Source organism: Tympanuchus pallidicinctus, unplaced genomic scaffold (genome assembly GCF_026119805.1).
Source record: "Tympanuchus pallidicinctus isolate F22 unplaced genomic scaffold, pur_lepc_1.0 scaffold27, whole genome shotgun sequence".
In the NCBI taxonomy this organism is placed as follows: domain Eukaryota; kingdom Metazoa; phylum Chordata; class Aves; order Galliformes; family Phasianidae; genus Tympanuchus; species Tympanuchus pallidicinctus.
In genome coordinates this window covers 9209427-9230689 of record NW_026294744.1, presented here as the reverse complement: position 1 = coordinate 9230689, position 21263 = coordinate 9209427, and the positions used below count along the sequence as shown (strand labels likewise).

The 21263-nt window shown below is 38.8% G+C and overlaps 1 protein-coding gene across 3 annotated transcripts; it reads right to left on the bottom strand.

Annotated features, from left to right (window-relative positions):
- Positions 1-697: 697 nt before the first annotated feature.
- On the bottom strand, positions 698-21117 carry RECQL (RecQ like helicase). Of its 3 annotated transcripts, none has more exons than XM_052690781.1 (15): positions 20887-21117; positions 17600-17672; positions 15370-15567; positions 13158-13337; positions 11627-11733; positions 10478-10676; positions 9651-9817; positions 9041-9122; positions 7153-7301; positions 6950-7067; positions 4635-4773; positions 4162-4253; positions 2343-2562; positions 1560-1689; positions 698-1414 (listed from the first exon to the last, which is right to left on the bottom strand). In XM_052690781.1, exons 2-15 carry the CDS (start codon positions 17613-17615, stop codon positions 1226-1228), a joined length of 1986 nt encoding a protein of 661 aa, XP_052546741.1. In that variant the 5' UTR covers positions 17616-17672; positions 20887-21117; the 3' UTR covers positions 698-1225. The 3 variants fall into 3 exon arrangements, with proteins under 3 accessions (XP_052546741.1, XP_052546742.1, XP_052546743.1); XM_052690782.1 differs by having other exon boundaries at positions 20897-21117; XM_052690783.1 differs by lacking the exons at positions 17600-17672; positions 20887-21117 and having other exon boundaries at positions 15386-15502.
- Positions 21118-21263: the final 146 nt, after the last annotated feature.

The following is a 21263-nucleotide window of genomic DNA, read 5'->3' as shown; positions in this document are numbered from 1 at the left end:
GGGAAATGGTTTCAAACTAAGAGACAGGAGATTTAGATTAGATGAAAGGAAGAAGCTTTTTGGTGTTTTTCTTCTTCCCTCTCCCCCCCCAACAGTAATAGTGGTGAAGGACTCAACAGGTTGTGGATGTCCTTGCCCTGGAGACATTTAAGGTCAGGCTGGAACAGACTCTGAGCAACTTGATTGAGGTGGAGCTGTCTCTGTTCATTGCAGGGGAGTTGAACTACTTTAAAAGGGTCCCTTCCAACTCAAACAATTCTGGAATCTATGATTCTACTTCTCAGTCATTATCTCTAAGTGAATCTTCAGTAAGCTCTTACAAACTTTGAAACAAAGCAGTAATCTTCCAATAAATACAGGGTGTAGTTCTTTAACAGTAGCTGCAGAATAGAGAGGACCAGTACAATCCTTTGTGATACGATAGCTGGAGTTCTGGGTTCATTTTTAGACTTTCTTGTTAAAGAAACTGATGCAATATACTGAGTCCAGCAAAATGGCTTCTAAACTTTCTTGTGGCTTGGAGATAACTGGATTTGTTCCACATTAAGAAAAAGGCTGGATGGCACGGGAGTGTTGTCATCTTGTCTTTAACTATCTCCTGGTAGAGCACAGGAGCAATGAGGTCCAGCTTGAGCACAGTAAGAGGTAGGACATGAGGCAAGAGACGAGTCACAATAGGAAATAAAAGCTCTAGAAATTTCTGGTTTTGTTTTTTATTTGTTGTTGTTATGAGCTGGTAAAACACCACAACAAGTGCTGAGAAGTGTTGTGATATCTCTGTCCTTGGGGAGCAACGAAACTCAGATGTAGCCCAGAGCACAGTGTTCTTAGAGAACTGAATTTGAGCAGTGAAGTTGCGTTGGACAAGCTGGAAGTCCCCTTCTAACGTGTGTGATTCTGCAACATTTACTATAGTTGTTATTACCAGCTACATTTTCTGAAGAGTTAAGAAAGGCAACATGATCGATATTTATATATTATAGTTGTTGCTGTATTGTAAGATACACACCTGTTATTTGATATCAAGCATTCTTCTCTTGACCAGAAGATCTTTGCTAGATTTGAGGATTTTAAAGATACTTGGTTCCCTTTTTTTAACTTAAATTATTTTTTTAAAAAAATCATATACAAAACTCCGTTACTAAAATACAAAGTGAGCTTACATGCTGGACTGTCCATGGAGAGGTAAACATAATAATGAGATCCTAACTGCAGTCTGTGTTACTCAGTCAAGTTCTACAGGTTGGTCAGCTCCCCCTGCTTGAAGCTTAGGCTTTTTTGCTTTTAAGTTAGTTCCACAGTTATGCCGCTTACGTTCTTGTGACTTCTTCACCACTGAATCCTGGGTAGTCTTTGAAACAGTCTGAGCATTTTCACTGCTTCCTTCTGGATTTGAAGACTCGGATGGTTTGTTCTGTAAGTCATAAACAATTCTATTAAAATTCTAAGTTTTCTTCTTTTCTAGTGTTCTCATGCAAAAGAGATGATAGCTATCTTAAATAAATTGAACAGATGCCAACCTCTTAAAATAAGCTCTATGTAAATACAGATATAAATACCCGGTAAACGCTTTTCTTGCTGGCTGTCCCTTGTATTGTGATGATATGTGCCTCATTTTTCAACAGACTTGCTTTTGGTCCTATCTTCAGGTAGGATATTGTAGCAAATGCCGTGAAGCTGAAGTCTTCCCTGAGTAAATTGAAATGGTTTCATTTGAGAAGGTTGGAGACAAAGTCAGCGTGCAGGGGAAAAACAGGACACATACAGTAATTGTTCTGATTGATGTTCAAAGTGGCAGCAACTTGATTCTGCTTCACTTAGCCAAGTAGATAGTCACTGCATCTGGTCAGTAGTTAACATAATTTAGTTTGCAGACTTTTATACATATACAAACACTCCCCCCCCCCCACCATAGAACCATGTTAGAAAAGGAGCACTTTTTCACTGTGCTTTCTTAAAATTTGAGTGCCGCTTCCCACGTTAATCAGCCTGTCCTATCTTAAATTCTATGTGGTAACCCAACTTACTTTGCTTATCCATGGCATAAGACTCACTATAAATAGCAGACTTCTCCAACACAAAGCTTCCTGCAGATCTAAAGGTTCCACTTACAGAACTGCAGGAGCCCCCAGACTTTTTAAAAATTGAGAGTGTTTCAAATGTTCCTACAACTTGTTTTAACTTACTCAAATAGAAACACAGTAATCCCCTCTTTGTTTGCTAAATACATTAAATGATTCTGAAGGAGATGACAGAACATCCATTAATATTATATGGAAGCAACATGACAATAACTAAAAATGGCTATGAATTGTAAGAGAAGAAAGTAATAATCTTCCTACCTCAGATACTGCTGCAGCAGTAAATGGGCAATAATTCTCTCCAGTTCTTCTCGAGGGAGTTTTGGTGGAGTTACTTCAGCCACCCTGAGTTTTGATAAACCTTTTCCAGACCACGCATCAATTAACTTCAGTGGAGTGAGCTTCTCACTCATGTTTTCTGCTTGCTCCAGTATCTTGATTAGATCCCTGCAGTATTCTGTGATATCCTTTTGCTCAAGTGCTACAAAAATCAATAGTATTTAAAATGCAACTCATTTATAGTTAGTTTCCATATGCAAAGTACTTTTGTATAAAAAGATATATCTATAAATACACGTATCTATGTGCCATATAATGCCAATGCTTTCAGTGCTTTGTTTTGTTTTTTGAACTGTAACTTAGACTGATCTGTAACTTCTCCTCTGTCCATGTGGGACTTTTTCTACTCAAGCTTACACTTACATTTCTAGTTCATTATTAAAACTCTGATCCTGCAAATATTTTTAGGTGTTTGTATTACAAACCACATAAATTATTTCAAAGACTTATTTACAAGGCATAATATTTGTACAGTAGCTATTACATTGTTCTGCAACTGGATTCCTTTTCCTTACCTATAATGTTTATTATAGAAAGATTAGAGAGCAAAGAGGAACTGAGGAACATGCTCAAGGCATGTTTCTTTTCTCAAGGCACTTACAAAATAAGAGATAAAAATATATTTAATTGTACAAATCAGCTTCATCATGTAAAATTTTTCAAGTACTCATCACTACAGTATGCAATGCTTCACAACAGATAGAAGACAATGAGTTGGTATTTTCCACATTTTATACAAATTATCTAGCATTCAAAAAATTTTAAGGTGTTTTTGTGTGTCTCAGAGATCCCCAAGACTAATTATTTCTCAGCATTCTTCTGAAAGATTTCTCAGCTTTATAGGGCATTTCCTATGTCTAAGCTATGGATTCCACTTTGTAAGCATGACAAAAAATACTTTGTACATTTTCAGAGACTCGCAGCTTTCTGGATGGGCACAAAAAGTGACAGTTAAAACAGCAACAATTACCACAACAGCGTATTTTAAGCTAGCTACCCAACAGTGCTTAGGATGCTTGCTGGCAAAGCAATAAAAGAAATTAAGTACCAGAACTGCATTCTACTGAAGGCATCCTCTTTTACCACACTGCAGGACTTGTTTCAGCTCCTCTACCAACCTCCCTGTACGTCTGGCCCATATGGTCCCACTTATAAACCCAACTTCCCTCCAAAGGAAAAGCATACTCCAAACCAACACTGTGCTATTATGGCTGACATTCAGGATTTTGCTACATTAGTGTGCTCAACTGTCATATGCACAGTGCTGATACAGGCAGGACTCATGAGCACGCAGTACTGAAATCCCTAGAGATTTTACCAGACAAGTTGTAAAAGCACAAAATGTGCCTTCTCAGAGCTGAAGTGTGAACAGGTTGATGGGGAAGGAGCAGGACAATTCCTGGAAATGCAGCTTTTGCACCCCTAAGAAAACCCTTAAACAAAACAGGACCCAAACCGATCTCCCCTAAGTCTCATATTCACTTCTGGAAGCAGATGAACTGCTGAGCCTGAAAGATATCTCAGGCAAAAAGCTGTACAAAGATGTATCCTGCTAAATACTCCGTAATTGGCAACAAAAAGTCAATGAAAACTGATCTCCATAACAGAAGTTGCAACTGGGTAACAGGTAATATATCAAGCATACTTGACAGAAGTTGCTCACAGTCACTCTAAACTAGATTATTTTTAAGCAAAACTTTTCCACGTGCTCTGTCTTTATTTGTAAAAACAAATTACTTACAGTTTTCTCTACAGCAGTTATCACACATTCTGTTGCAGCTTGCAGACTCCCATACTTCATCAAAATGACGGGCTATGAGCACCCGGCGGCACCTGAAAGAACAGAAGAGCAAAGAGGGGCTATAGAATACAAATTTATATGCAAGTGTTACAAATCATGGGAGTAGTGAAAAGAAATTATCCTGGTAAGCTTTTATCTCTCAGCAAGCATAAAGAAGTGTCTCAGGAAAATCAGAAGATAAATACCACAACACGGTATTCTCTGTCAGTTACGCTACGAGAAGTAGTTAGCTTTCACTAATATAAAAACTAGTCTGTAAACAGCATGGTTAAAGCAGGAGAATAAGTATGATTTGCAATTCCAATAGAATGAAATAAATCTTTTAATATAAGCTCGTTCTTAGACTGAGCCCAAGAAAGGCTGCTCTGAATGCTATTTAAAAACAAAGCGATCAAGCAACTGAAGTAACTCACTTGCTCGTATTCTGGCAGTAAGACACCATATCATACAGCTTCTCTTGCCCCACATTTTCCATCACTACCATTGAGCTGATTCTGAATATATCTCCAAAACCATAATACAGGATGCAGTCAGCTTTTTGGTCATCCCTACCTGCAATACAGTAAGACAAACAAAAGATGTAGACTTTAAGCATAGTCCGGTACAAATTCTAATCACATCTTCTTTGGCTTCTGTAGCCTCATATAGAGTACATCACTGTAACAGACTACTGAGTGTAACATCAGCCAGTAGAACACAACGTGATACAGACTAGAAACAAAATAGATCTAGAACAGTCTTTTACAGCTACACAAGCAAACTGAAAAGTCTGTAGAAGGAAGGTTCTTACTCTTGAACTACTAAAAATAACACTGATGTGATACAGAAATTGAATGCAATCACCATTTTCTCATCCTACATCTCTTGGAAAATCCTATCCAAATATATTCCGAAGCCTAATTCGTACTCTATTAAAAGATACTGTGACCTTCAAATACCTTATTAGGTATTCATAATGAATTGAGAATTACGATTAAACAAAATATTCCATTTAAAACCAACTGTGACTTCTACAGCTGAACTCAGATCTTTCTGTTGGCCACTCCTCCTGATGATGCAATGGGTACTCTCCTACTGTTTGCAAGATCCAAAGAGCAGAAAGGGTCTACAGAGCCTATACTTGATAAGAGTTTAACATTAAAAAAAGAGAGGAACTACTTCACTTGGGCAGCCAACTGGGAGGAGAAAGGAAAGTTTCATAAACTAAGTGATATGTTGAGGCAAATGAGTAGCAGTACTTAAAGAATCCCCCTCAGAAAAATCTCATTTAAATTAAGTAATGGAAAACATACAAAAGCCTACTGTAATCACCCTGAGCTGATAAAGACTGTGAAACAACTACTTAGCACCTGTAAGACCCCTGACTTTACAATATTTATAATTCATGTTAACTCCTGCACTGTCTATAATGAAACAGGTTCTAGTGTAAGCAGAGGTCGTCATTTAGCGTGATATGGAAAGACAGCCATCAGAAAGAACTGATCAGAATTTTGGACAATCTTCCTACTCTGAACTGGGACTCTAGAGATGGGTAATATGAAGACCTGAAAATTCTAATAATGGAAAATGAATTATTCAAGTAAAAATATGACATGGTATTCAAGACTACTGAGAAAATTCTTTTGATTTTAGACTATCAGAGATTTCTGAAAATAAAAACATCCTTTTTATTTAAATGGAAGTATTTTTTAGTACAATTAAATATTCTCAAGTCATTATAGCATTTATGTGAAGTATAAACTCATAGAGTGAAGCAGCTGACAGATGCATATGTACTTAATTGAGTTTGAAATTTGAATCCAGAGAAAAACATTTCACTTTTGCTACATGGACAGTAACAGTGTATGAAGAAAAGTCCCAGAAGATATTTCTCCATAATGACTCCACAAACAAGTATGAACACATAGCTTAATACTGTTTGGCTGATTCATGCAAACATCTTTGCTCCACTAATAGCCAGGTTTAACTAGCTTTAGTTCAGCACAGTAAGTACAGAGGCAGAACAAGAAGAACAAACTCCCGCAACTTTGACGGCTCTTATCCTTTAGGCCAGCATGTTCTACCACAGAGAGAGTTAAAATCTCAACCAACTGCCCTTTTGGGCCCTTAGAAAAAAATAAAAGCTTTCCTCCACATACAGTGAAATCTGTTTTTGAAAAAGAACTAATACAGCTAAATAAGCTGTCAATTAGCTAATAACTAACAGGAAACAAACAAACCAAAAAGCATTTTTTTTAAAGCTCTTCCAGCTATTTAATCCTGCTGTACAATTTAGTGATTAATCTTTAAAATTCATTGCCCCAGGCCCCCTGTTCCACTTTTATTTCTGTGGCCAGCAAAATTCAGACAGAGATCACACGTCATCTAGAGATTCTGAGCAGATTACACATCCTAGCTGCTGTGCTAAGGAAAAAAAAAAATTCTGTGACAAGTCTGATCAATGTCATGTTGCTCTGGTAAGCCACAGATGCCAGAAAAATCAAGTAACTCAACAAAAATCTGCCTAAAGGGCTGGACACTCAGCTATTTTTGCTACTCTGCAGTGCAGAGGTTTGACATCCAAGAATGTAGTTTGTATCTGCTTTACAACATGTTTATGGAGGGGAGAGTGGTGGAATGCTTTGCAATTAAAATCAAAGACAAAAATACTGCATGTAGGTCTGAAATGAAAGCATAATTTTATTAGCCAAACAGATGTTAAGGGATGCTTTGCTGTTTCCTACAATACCTGCACGTCCGCTCTCTTGGTAGTAATTCTCCATTGACTTGCTCATTGAATGATGAATTACAAATCTCACATCAGGTTTATCAATTCCCATGCCGAAAGCAACAGTTGCCACTACAACCTGAAATAAGGTTGAGAAACCATCAAGGTACCAAGTTACAATTTGTTTTAATGCGACACAAATCTGTGAGAAATATCTGTTTAACCTGAATTTGATTTGCTGCCCATCCTTTATGAACTTTGGTCTTATATTTAGCATCCATGTTTGCATGGTAAGTTCCTGCCTTTATTCCTAGTTTCTGCAAACTGATGGTAACTTGTTCAGAGTCCTTCTGAGAAAAACAGTAAACAATTCCTGCATAAAAGAAAAAGATGCCTTATTATAATGCCATAAAAAACAAACACACCCTACGATCCCCAATGCTTAAGAAGAAAGAAATTGTGAAAGTTTTATTAATTTACAAATAACTAGTCAGTAAATAGTCTTTGTGCCTATTCAGTATGCAGTATTGGTAGCCACAAGAGGAATTTAAATAATCAATCTGAAAAAGACAGAATAGGTCAAAAGCAACACAGAAGCTCTCCTACCAAGCTTCTTAAATTTAGGAAAAAAAATTGGCTTACCTACCTTTTGGGGCTTTTTTCCTACCGTACAGAAAAACAGTTCAACTTACAGCTTTAGCTTGTAGGTTAAAGAGAAAAAATGATAGATTTTAGAGAAAAAATGGATTCCAATCTGCATAATCATGGCAGCGATTATGATCAAGGAAGACAATGCTTTTTAGTCCTTATGTGAAGTAGTCCTTTACTAAAGGGGCCCATTAAGACTCCTACGGCATCTGACATCTCACCTGAGATTTCAGATAAATCAACTTCTTGTCAATTCGGAGTAAACCTAAGATGATACACTAACTCATGCAGTTTTTCATCTTCTTAGTACAGTTCTGTATACAGAGAGCTGCCCTGTATACACAGGTGCAAAGTTGTACATCAAGGACAAGCAAAGACTGCTGCTCCAGAAAACTGGGATCTGTTGCTCTTGTAAATATATTACTTTTGATGTGCGCTATATACGTAGGGTGCTCCAAAAGTAATTTCTCCTACTTATTACCATGGAAACTATAACAGATACAAAGAGCACAATAACACCATTTGATAGGTTGAATTCTCCAATACAAAACACTATTTTTCAAAGTAGTCCTCACCATTAGCTGTGCATTTTCTCCAGTGTTGAACAAGAACCGGATGACGCACTCATAAAAATGTGCACGGCCATTCAGAACATGGTTTGTTCGTGCCACTGTCACCACTGCTGAAACACCACCTCCACTGTGCTCACACCCATTCTTTGGTCTCAATAAATGTTCAGCAAGCATTGATGAATGTCAATAGGTGCCATTTTTTTCCACATGGAAAAATTCAGTGCCACACCTTTGCTTTATACACACTTCCAAGTCAGACACCATTCTATCAGACTGCCCCTCTGCTGCCATCTGCTTTAGGGCAACAAAATGTGACAAGATATTGGTGGGAAAGTTCACTTTCAGCTGCCATACCAATGCCTCAGATGTCATGGGCCAACATAATAGAATAGGAGGCATTACTTTTGGAGCAGCCTTCATAATTTACTGAATGCACAAAGTCCAGCTTTTACAGTTCTGCTTTCATCACAACAAGTGCAATTCACCATTCATCCATCCATTCTGGGCACTGGGTAATACATGAATCTTATGATCAAACACAAAAAAGAGTTGTCAAATTGTTACTAAGTATATTAACACAGATAATACATGGGAAATGCATGAATTAAAAGCATAGAGAGAACCTCTTTTCTGACTTGTTTTTACAGTCTTAAAAATTGCTATTATTCTTACCTGTGTAAGCACTGTTCTACATACATCAACACTGTATCTTCTGAAGTATTAAAACAGACATTAATTGTAAGAAAAATTAAACACTATTGAATGGAATGAGTGATTACTCAAGGTACAGATCTTACTAAATTTGGAATTTCTTTGTAAGTTTAAGGATCACTTGAAACAATTCATGTAATGCTAAATGCTATTTATAATAGTACGGTTTTATATCGTTTACCTGAGAGCCCTTTGTATCTTCCATTAATGATCTTAACAATGTCCTCAATGAAATCTTCATTATTTGAAGGTTTATGCCGAACCTCAAAAACATAATACACACATGCCAGAGAGGTTGGCAAGCAATCTGTTAAAACAATGCTTTTATCCTACTTCTCCAAGCACTGTAAATACAACTGTTCTGTCATTTAACCAAAACGGCTAACACTCTCATTACTAAGAGTCAGATTACATCTGAAAAGCTCACAGGATGAAAAGGAAAACTAAGATGCCATGAAGAACAGTAAGTCACTGTCATACAGTGCAGCACAACACACTAATTCAGGCCTTTTGTAATGATAGGACGTTTCCCAACAGATTGCAGCAGCCTGAAACTGCTCGTCTGCCCCTCCCCTGTATATGGTCCTATTTGCTAAGCCTTGCTCAGAAAGATCAGGGCAGCCCACGTTCCTATGCAAATGATAGTAGACCCAGATGAAGACATTAAAGAGCACTGCCACTCAGTTGCAGGCTAGATATTAATAATACACGTAACTGGCAATCTATCCTGAAGTTCCTCAGCTGTAACTTACAGAAGATAATACGGCTGTGATGCACTTAAGCAGACATACCTCATAGTAAAGATTAGGCCGGTTGAAAGATGCAGTAAAGGTAATGCATTTCCGAATGTGTAAAATATTCTGAGCATCCTTTAAAACATGATTTGTAGCAGTTGCAGTTAATCCAATCAAGGGAGCAAGGGGAAACTGTCTTTTCAAGATACCAAGGGATTTGTAGTCTGAGCAAGAATAAAAAAACAATATTAAAATATTATTACACTGCATTAAACAACATACAGATTACTTTGCAGGTATTTTTAAAACCTGTTGGTTGGGTTTTGTTTTGTTTTTGTAAACAGAGCTTTGCTAATAAACAAAAAATGTGGAATTTGGATAAACAGAACAGAGTATACTAAGGAAAGATTCAAACTTCTTTATGAGCAATTAAAATGTATTTTATCAATTCCAAAGGCATTATCATCACCTAACTATCTTAACAGAACACAAGACTTTGCATCCCAGAATGAGATCCTTTACCTCATCTAGAGTGCTAAAGACTGGTATACAAAATTGCACATTTTTCCTGTAGCAGAAGACTAGAGATGACTGCATGGTCTTTATTAAAGATGATATCCAAAAACAGTTTCAATAGCAGTTTTTTCAGAATACTAACACCAAAAAGGACATTGAAATAGCCCCAGCTTGAATGAATCTAGCTAATGGACAAGGATAGAGTCGCTTATGAACAGAAGTTCTTGAGCTAACACACATTCCTGTCATACCTAACTATGGAATTATTTACTTAACATATGAAGAAAGCACTTAACTTTATTTCAGGCCTAACTTATTATTTATTGATGCCTGAACAACCCCGCAAATTGGATTTCTAAGGAGCATACCTGGCCTGAAGTCATGGCCCCACTGACTGCAACAGTGGACCTCATCTACAGCAATGCGAGCAAGACATCCTGCTTGATAAGCTTTCTCTAGCTTTGACATGAACATTTTGCTCTTTGCAATCTTCTCTGGGGTCACATAAAGGAGCTTCAGTTGTGAATTTCTGTCTAGCATCTGCGTATGAACCCACTTCACATGTTCCTGTTCAAAACAAAAGGAGAAATCAGGTGTGAGGAAACTAGGACAACACACTGAAGTTGTTTACAGCTGGGATTCTTAAGAGGTTATTGACAATTTGCAGAAGGTAACCAACATAGAGATAAACTGTTACACAGTATTTACCACTAGTGCAAGTCTTTGCAAAAGACCACTATATACATAAAACACTAATACTTGGAAAATCTTTCACATAAGTCTGAAAAACAAAACTATTCAATTTTTGTTTTTGCTTCAGCATCTGTTGTCAGTATTTTCCCATTAAACTATAATGTATCAAGCAAGCCTGTGATACTACAAGGATAAAATAATTATGTGTACGCAACAAGGACTCCCAGCTGTAAGCTGTATTACTGTATTTTCAATATGCTCCACCTGAAAGCTGGCTGCAAGTCCGGCAAGTAGCATCAGGCCACTAAGCCATCAAATCCATTGTCATGTGCAATTTAATGACCATGGCCTCCTGGTAGTCAGGAAAAAAAAAAAAACACTGCAAAAAGTAATTGACTAATAACACACTGTGAAATAAAATACTTCTTGCCCTTGGTGTTAAACATTTACCATCCCAAGGGAAGACAAAATGCTGCATGTAAAAGCCTGCACTGCTCAAGAAGTCACTAGCAGACAAAATCACCTCCTCCAATCTTCTTTCATGTCTAGAAATGCAGTAGAGACAGAAAATAAACACCAGCCAAAGGTCTGCACATCCTTTAAATAACCCCACATAATCTACCTATTCCATGAAAGCTATGGTCTCAATGTGCCCTTGTTATTAAAAAAAGAATGCTATAAATTCATTCATGTTACCCATACCACAGCACACAGCTAACAAGATTCTGTTGATAGCACTGGCTGCTAAAACGGTGCCATTCAGTGTTTGTAAATAACAGAGGCAAGATGCGAGCTTGGCATAAAATCTTAACAGATAAACATACCTTACTGCTTGAAGCATTTAATAAAGTTGCAGAAATGCCAAGCTGTTCCAAAACCATGAGCTGATCTTCCATAAGTGATATCAAAGGACATATCACAAGTGTAAAACCTGTAATAATAAATTATCTGTGACATGTGAACCATTAAGTTTGCATGCTGTCACTTCTAACACTTTTTTTTTTTTTTTTAAATAATGCATCAATCCTGTCCTGTTAGAACTGCCTAACAGGAGCTTAAACTTTATATAGCTAGTAGCTGATTCCTCTCCTAGATAGCTGATAAGTGCATGGTCACACATGTCAGGGACATTTGATCAACTGACTATGACATGCACCTTCTCTTAAAATCTAGAACTAAGATGCAAAAAGCAGAGTATAAGGACTAACATACAAAACAAAGCAAGTTAAATTCACAGCTGTGTCATGAGGTGACGTGTAATAAAGCAATGATAGATAGTGATAGGCTTGATCTTTGTAAATAAAGAAATTTCCATGCAGTCAGAAGGGTTATTTTTTCCAAAAGAAGTTTAAAAACCTACAGCTGGATACTTGATTTTTGTTGTTTTTTTGTTTGTTTGTTTTATATATGCACAAAGCCTCTCTCAAATAATCTGGAGCTAAAATACAGAAAAATAACAGTTATCGATATTTGAATAATTTATAATCACAGAATCACAGAATTGTAGGGGTTGGAAGGGACCTCCAGAGATCATCGAGTCCAACCCCCCTGCCAAAGCAGGTTCCCTACAGCAGGTCACACAGGTCGGCATCCAGGCAGGTCTTGAACATCTCCAGAGAAGGAGACTCCACCACCTCCCTGGGCAGCCTGTTCCAGTGCTCCATCACCTCACTGTAAAGAAGTTCTTGTGCACGTTTGTGTGGAACTTCCTGTACTGCAGTTTCCCGCCATTTCCCCTTGTCCTGTCTCCACTCACCACTGAAGTAATGATAATACAGAGTAATCTGTATATTAAATTAAAAGCTTAAGAAAAAAATATAGAGACAAACATTAGAAAACTTCTTCCAGTGTTTAAAAATATGAAGTAATGACAGGAATGTATGCAAATGATTTGACTCACATCTAAAAGGCTCATCTATTTTAAGGCTGCTCCTTAAAAAAAAAAAAAAAGAAAGAAAAAACAAGAAAGAAAAAAGAGCAACGCAAATATTTCCAGTAAATCTCTCTTATCTTTGCTCTTTTTTCTCTTGCTTAATATCAGGTATCAGGGCAGGTTCAGGTTGGATGTTAGGAAAAAATTTCTTCTCAAAAAGAGTGGTGATGCATTGGCACAGGCTGCACAAGGAGGTGGAGTCACCATCCCTGGAAGTGTTCAAGAGCCGTGTTGACGCAGCACTGAGGGCTGTGGTCAGTGGGTTGGTGGGGATGGGCTGATGACTGGATGATCTTTGCAGTCTTTTCCAACAATCATGATTCTATGATCAGACACCAATGCAACATGCATTCTCCGAAGAACTTTGTAAGGGGGAAGCTAAATTCAGTTGTTTATATATGGCCCCTCCTCCTCATACATACCATCAGAACAGACAGCAGGCAACTGATAACAGAGGCTCTTCCCACCACCTGTAGGCATGACAAGAAATACATCCTTTCCTGCCATTGTAGCATTTACTGTTTCAAGTTGCAAGGATCTAAACTTCTGGAGTTTAAACTTGTTTTGCAGTGCAGTTTTTATCTTCTCATACCATGGAAAATCTGTAAAGGACAAAAAACGCATTTTTACTCATTTTCCTAAAATACAAGGGTAACTTACATATACAGTAACTAGAGTAGAAAGTGACACACCTTTTGATGCAAGAGTTTTCAAAGACTCAATAAGGGCACAAAAACCAAGTCTGTATAATCTAATTTCTAGTAGGTGTACCTTTGAAAACCCTATGTAAATGCAAACTGATCCACCTCCAGACTACGGGCTTTCATTTACATACTAATGCTAAAAACTCACAAACAGATGAAGCACTTTAAAATGCTAACGATTAAGTCAATTGGTTACTACAAAATTAAAGGGAAACAAGAAGCCCATCCTGAAAATAAACAAAAGCAGACATGGAGTCCTACAACAGCCTTACTACACGGTTGCCCAAATGCCTCCTTCATACAAATGCAGTCATTGCAAGTAAGATAATAAAGGCATTGTTCCATATATTCCAGAGATAATAAGCTTTGGGACTTGAGGTAGCATTGCTTCCTTAATTTACAGAGATCACAGCTAAGTCCCAGGGCTCTGTGAGAAAAAGGAAAGCCTCCCGTTGATTTCAATAGGCTCAATACTGAGAACAAATTTTGCTACACCTCTTATTCAGTACATACAAACACAGCACTTGATTGAAAAAAATGTTAAGTTTTAAAGCACAGGAGAAAAGACCCCCAAAATATATAGCTTTGTTCAATAGCACTGATCTGAAATTACACAGTATCCGTAATCAGTAAAGTTAAAGAGGAGGAAAATGATAGTGAAAAGATTTAATTGAATTTGCTAGTCATAACAAGGTCCAAACCAACCAGCCATCCAGATCTTCAATTAACATTCACTTGAAAAACAGCACTTCCAAAAGAACAGCAGCCCTCACACCACCATGGGACATTTGTAACTTGAACTAAGTCTACATTGCTAACATTTTCTACATTATATTTTTTTTTTAAGTCAGCATCTATCAAATTTGCATCATTAGGCAAGATAGTGGAGGTATAAAACCGACACTAAAACCACTGATGTCCTATCCATTCAAGCAAAAAGAAACAGAGACAGTAAGAAGCAACTTTAAGAATGCAAGATTGTTATCAATAAAACCTGAAAACATCCAGAGTAATTATTTCCTGTTTATTTTTTATCAAAAAACAAGCACTGCAACCTATCCAGGTTTACTCTTGGATTATTATTGCAAATACAATTAAGCTGTGACTTTACATCAAGAAAAGAATAAGAGCAGTTGCTGTGGTTTAACCCAACAGACAGCTCAGCACCACACAGTTGCTCACTCACTTCCTTATCGCAGTAGGATGGGGGAGAGGATTGTGAAAAAAAGCAAAGTAGAACTTGTGGGTTGAGATAAAAACTATTTACTAAGAAGAAAAGCAACAGAAAAGGAGAATTATAATAGAAATGATAACAATGTAATATATATTTACAAAACAAGTGATTTACAAAACAATTGCTGGCCATGTGCCGACAGCTGTGCAGCCAGCCCCTGAACAGCAGCATCCCTCACCCCAGCCAACTCCCCTCAGTTCTATAATTTCCTCACATGATGTCATGTAGTATGAAATATCCCTTTGGTCAGCTGCCCCAATTCTGTCCCCTCCTGGCTTCTTGTGCAGCTTCAGCCCTCTTTCCTAGCAGGATAATATAAGAAATTGAAACCCTCTTGGCTGTTTATAGCACTGTTCAGCAACAACTAAACACTGGTGAGTTATCAATATTGTTTTTCTTTCGAACATCCTACCAGACAGGGGAAAAAAAAAAAACAACAAAACAACTCTGCCCCAGCTGAAACCAGGACAATATTTATTAAAGGCCATTCTTCTACGCTAGAAGAATTCAGCCTAGAAGAACCCAGATTAGTATTAAACGCCCAGAAAAGTAAGCACAAAATTATCCTGTGTAAGATGGAAGGCCACCCAGACAAACAAAATAGAATGGAACAGTATCACTATCCAAACAGAGCTCTGTACAACACATTTTACCCCTACTAAATTAAATGGCTTCTACGTTATAATATTTGCAAACCTGTTTTGTTCCACGCCTCAACTGAGGTTTCAGTCTCTTTACTTCCCCCTGCTGCTGACTCTCCCAAGGACTGCTTTATCAGCTTTTTTAACGTCATCTTCTTTTGAATGAGTTCTTGCTGTTTATCCAGCAGCTCCTGAATCTGCATCTCCACTGCCTGCAGCTCATTTTCAATGGAAAGCAATTCATCCTCTAGCACTGACGACAAAAACAAGGCAGAGGCAAAAATATTAATACGAATAATGTACTTCACATGTTGATTGAGAACAATCAAAATTAAACACAAACCAAGAGCATCTACAGAAAAAGACAGCATGCTAATCCCACTGGTAAGATTACAACATCTTAATTTTTGTACGTACCATGTAAAAATTTTTCACAATGCTTAACGAGGTATTTCATATATTAGCAGGCTGTATGAAAGCACTTATGTACTCTACATTGTCACCTCTGATACAGTGTATGAGATATGCAACACTAGCACTGGCTACACTGATTAATAGAGAAAAAAGTACATCACAATCTTGTTTCTCAGAAGTGGAGTTTCTCTAGAAAAATACTTGCCATTGTTTTCTTCTCTGCAGATACAGGTTGGGAAATGAAAAGCAAATTGCATCTGCCCGATAATAAAGCTTAAAGAGTTACAATGAACACAGAAGTACTCCAGGTAGCTTCAGCGTGAGCTCAGTGTTAAAACATTTTTAGTAGACTGCATTTACACATAAGAATCAACTTTAACCTCACAAAGCAAAAGTTTTCTGAAGATGGAAATAGAGACATTAGCAGGAATGTTTCATGCTATGTTTTATGCACTCACATCTTATCTTTTGTGCAGATCCAGAGCATTTGCTAAATGTCAAGGTTTGAACATGGAGGACAAAAGCTTTCTGTGAACACAAGCCATTCTTCAAATCTGAAAGAGCTGAAGCAAACAATCCCCAAATGCCTGACTCAGATAAGCGAAACTTCAGCAGGAATTTGTCTCTACACATCCTTATGTGCCTCTATGTGAATTATAGCTTGTATTAGGAATGGTGCAGTGAGCAGGACTAGGAAAATAATCCTGCTGCTGTACTTGGCGCTGGTGAGGCCTCACTTTGAGTACTGTGTTCAGTTTGTGCATCTCAGTACAGAAAGGACATTGAGGTGCTGGAGCAGATTCAAAGAAGGGCAACAAGGCTTGTGAAGGGGCAGCTGAACAAACTGGGGTCGCTTAGGCCGAGGAAAAGGAGGCTGAGGGGAGACTTGCTGCTCTCTTCCAATATCTGAGAGGTGCTTACAGCAAGAGCAGGGTTGGTCTCTTCTCACTGGTGACAGGATGAGGGGAAATGGCCTCAAGTTGTGCCAGGGTAAGTTTAGGTTGGATATCAGGAAAAACTTCTTTACAGAAAAGGTTGTGAAGGTTGTGTTGGAATAGGATCCCTAGGGAGGTGGTTGAGTCACCATCCCTGGATGTGTTTAAAAACAGTTTGGATGTGGTGCTCAGGGACATGATTTAGCAGAAAGCTGGTAGTTAGGGTAGTATGGGTAAGTTGTGGTTGGACTCGATGATTTTCAAGGTCTTTTCCAGCCTGAGCAATTATATGATTCTATGGGCTGTGCTCTAGAACTCAACCCCATAAAATGAAAAAGTAGTAACACAGTATGTCAATCATGTACCATCATTTTCAAGCCAGGCTAGAAAAGCATTAAAAATATTTTTTCTTTTTCCTCCAAAATACTAGGCTTGGTCCAAACATAGCAGATATGATGAATTGCTTACAGGAAGAAAAATGTTTCACATGCAAAAAGCTTTACAAATGGCACAAAATCAGGATATTTGTCTTCCAAAAAGTCCACTGTTACTCAGCAGGAAGGAGCTGAAAGTGTTTTATAATACGAAGCATATTTTCAATACACTTAAAGCTAAGTACTTCCTTTGGAAAATCAACTTCAATTTTAGTTTTTATTCCAAGAAACAAAAACATTATGCAGTTTAAAAACAAGAAACCAACAAAAAACACAAACATGGCAGGGTGGTTGGACCAGATCATCTTGAAAGGTCCCTTCCCAAACTATTCTATTACTCTATGAAGACATCTTTCTCTTCGAATCTGAAGTATAACAACACAGATCTGATACTCTTTTCTGCATACATCAAATTCCTATAAATAACGATCAATAAATCAGGTGATCATGTCTGTTAACCAAAAGACAGCAAAATGAACACGGAGTGCTAATTTTAGATTACCTTCCACAGCTGTCATCTCTAGAGAATACAGAGGGCTATCCTCAGGAGAATTTACTTAACCAAGTAACTGTCACTAAGAATAAAACAAAGAACAGTTTCATTAGTAATCCTTCTAAAGTTAGAGCATATTTACTGCAAGCAATTTGTCAATATATGAGGTGCTAATAGAACAGGTTAAGCACTGGTACATTTGACCCAACTATAATAAATAAACCAAACTATACGACAACACACTTTTTCCCTTGCTGCTAAAGGTGTAGGAGACTTCACACAGATGTGAAGTTATAAACAGCTCTTAAGGTTACACAGAGCCTTAAGCTATAAAGATCCTCCAAATGGAATTGAGAGACTTTTGACCAAGACTAAAATTTTATGGAAGTCTTCCTCATCCCTTTAACAGATGCATGGTATAATTTAGACAAGTCATTCACTCACATTAGACCTACCTTTTTTCAATTCTGTTTGAAGACTACTTTACATAAAAATCAGAACAAATTACAATGCATCCATTAAAAAATACCCACAATAACACTTAGAGGATCTTCCAGGAGAAAGTAGAAAGACAGTTTGGTTCAGAGGAGAGTGATTAGATCATAAATGAGACAAACTTAGAAATCTAATTGCTGGCTTAACATTTGAATGACACCCTTTGTTGTAGTATATACTAGTAATATAAATCTTAAGAAGCTTAATATTCTCTAAACCTGGGGTAATTCTCAACGATTTACTGTATATATGCAGAAGTCAAATCTGAGGGAAGGTGTAACAGAATTCAGAAGACCTTCACTAAAGCTAATCCTAAAGCAAGAGATATTTTACTCAGTTCCTACAAATAGGACAGAAATGTATTTAAAAAAATATGCAAATAAAGGACTGAATTTGTCAGATGATGTTGTATTTTAGAAGTTGAAGGTCCACACTTCACAGAGAAGCTGACAGTACTCAGCAGCGTGTCCACATCTCCTACAAAATCCAAGTCATACAGTCCTCTCTCCATCACCTGCCACTTGCACAAAAGTATTTGGAAATGTTAGCTTCTTCCATGCACAGGGCAAGTAGGAACATGCAGAAATCAAGCAGCTATGGAACTGACACCCTGTAAGTGTAATATACTTCTATTCTCCAAAAATAAATGCAATCATCACAAACATCACTATGCTGATAGCTCATTAAGCATAAAACATTTTCTTATCAAAAGAGTAGGAAGTGAATGAAAGGGACCGAGGAAAGTAACCCCTTGTGCTGCTAAAGCTTTACAAGTCTTTAGTTCAGCTCCTGCCTCTAAAAGTAGCATTCAGTATACCTTATAATTCATTCTGTACCAACACTGCCAGCAAAGAACCCATCTGACTATCAAACATGCAGCTCTTAAGACAATGAATAAAGACAAACTCATATCTCACAAGCCATAAGCAGACAAAACACAAGTGGAAGCATTCTACCCTGTAGGCAGTTGTACCCTACTGTAAAAACAGAAAGATTACTACAATCATCCCATTATACCCTTACTTAAACAGCCCTCTGGAATGGAGAAAGGCTGCTAAGCCATGCCCAAGGCATGTTAGTGATATGTGTCACTTGTGGCCCTGAAGATTTAAATCAGTGTCCCATCACTGGCAGTTTTCCTACCCCACCTTCTATGCAGCCTCAAATAAAAGCCCCTCAGTCCAACTCTAAGAGAGCAATGCTAATAAGATGCTATCAAGGTAAGCATCCCTACAGTTACCCTGGGCTGCATCAAGAGGGGTGGCCAGCAGAGCAAGGGAGGGGATTGTTTGAACACTGGGCTGTGCATGGAACAGGGATGTAGTAGAGCTCCTGTTGGGAATGGCACTGCGCATGAGATGGGGCTGTGCATGGATTGAGGCTCTACATGAGCCCTACGAAGCTGAGGGATGAGCATGGGATTGTGCATGACTTTATGGTATGGGTAGTAATGGAAATGGAGATGGGTTGTGTTGGAGCTAGAGATAGAAACAAGAACAGGACAGAGCTCCGATGTTCTCACCCACACATCCAACAGGGTCAAGGATAGTGCCAAAGCTGCAGCCCCCAAAACCTGCTGTGCTCCACAATGGGGCTCTGTCCCTTCTCCCCTTTCTTTTGCCACCTTTGTACCCACAAAACCAATGATAAGAATCAAACAAATACATGCACGTATTTTCTCATGCATGCACATATAAGTACCCAGAAGAGCTCTGTAAGATCTCCTTATCTTGCCCCACAGAAATAGCAGATCTGCTCTAAAAGATAATAATGTATTATAATATAATACTATTATTAATAATATTATTAACTATAACAAAGAGGGATGGGAAGAAAACTTTCTCAATCAGCTTGCAGCTGCTGTGAATGCAGGGCTCAGGTACAGCAGTGGCATTTCTGGTGTGCCCTGGTCCAGTTTCTTGTTAGAGGGGAAAAGAATAAACCATGTCTTTCAGAACTCATTCATCTCCCCCCACACCTCTTCTTTAAATAAGAAATAAATTTAATTCACACCTGGTATATGCAATCACTGACAGAAATAGTGCAAGTCTGTGTTTGAGCATTGGATCCACCACATTGGATCAGTTGTGTTTGAGTCAATGAAACCTATAGGACCCTTACAACTCAAATATACTAAGATTCTATGACTGTTCTCCTGTACTCTGCCCTCACGAGGCCCCTATGGAGTACTGCATCGAGGCTCAGAGCCCCCAGCACAGGAAAGACACAGAGCTGTTGGAACAGATCCGGAGGAGGCCATGAAGATGACCAGAGGGTCGGAGCACCTCTCCTATGAAGAAAAGCTGAGGAATCTGGGCTTGTTCAGCCTGGAGAAAAGAAGGCTGTGACGTGACTTCATTGCAGCCTTTCAGTACCTAAAGGGAGCCTACAAACAGGAGGGGAATCAACTCTTTGAAAGGGTAGATAACTGCAGGACAAGGGGAAATAGTTTTAAGTTGAAGGAGGGAAGATTTTGGATGGGCATCAGGAGGAAATTTTTTACTATGAGAATGGTGAGATGCTGGAACAGGCTGCCCAGAGTGGATACCCCATCCCTAGAGATGTTCAAGGCCAGTCTGGATGGGGCCCTGTGCAGCCTGAGCTGGTAGGCAGCAGCCCTGTCCGTGACGGGGGCTGGAACTTCCAGCCCAAGGCACTCTGTGGTTGCAAATACGAAGGGAATAAAACCCACAATAACACCCTTCCTTAGAGACAGCTCCCTCACTCAGCAATAAAACCCCAACACGTACGCCCATAACATCTCACTGTGAGAAAAAATAAGTAAATAAACAGAAAAATACCTGAACTCACAGGGAAAAGCGTGCACCACCTGCGGGCAGAGCATTCCGCAGACACGCGGGCAGCGCCCACCTCAGCGTAGCGAGTCCCGCAGCTCCCGAGGCCCGTGACGGAACCGCAGCGACCACGCGTGCAACCTCTGACGGCGCCTCGCTACGCCCGCTCCACGCGGCCACACGCACCCCACGGCTGCCGCGCCCTCCCACCTGCCGGCCGGCTCCCAAGCTCCACCCCTCCCCTGCGTCCCCTACTTCCGCTGCCGGCTCCCCTCAGCCAATCACCTACAGCGAGACGAGCGCGAGTATCACCACGCGCTGCCCTCTCCCCCAATCCACGCCGACGTTACGAGCCTCCCGCTCGGCGGAACGAAGGCGGAGGG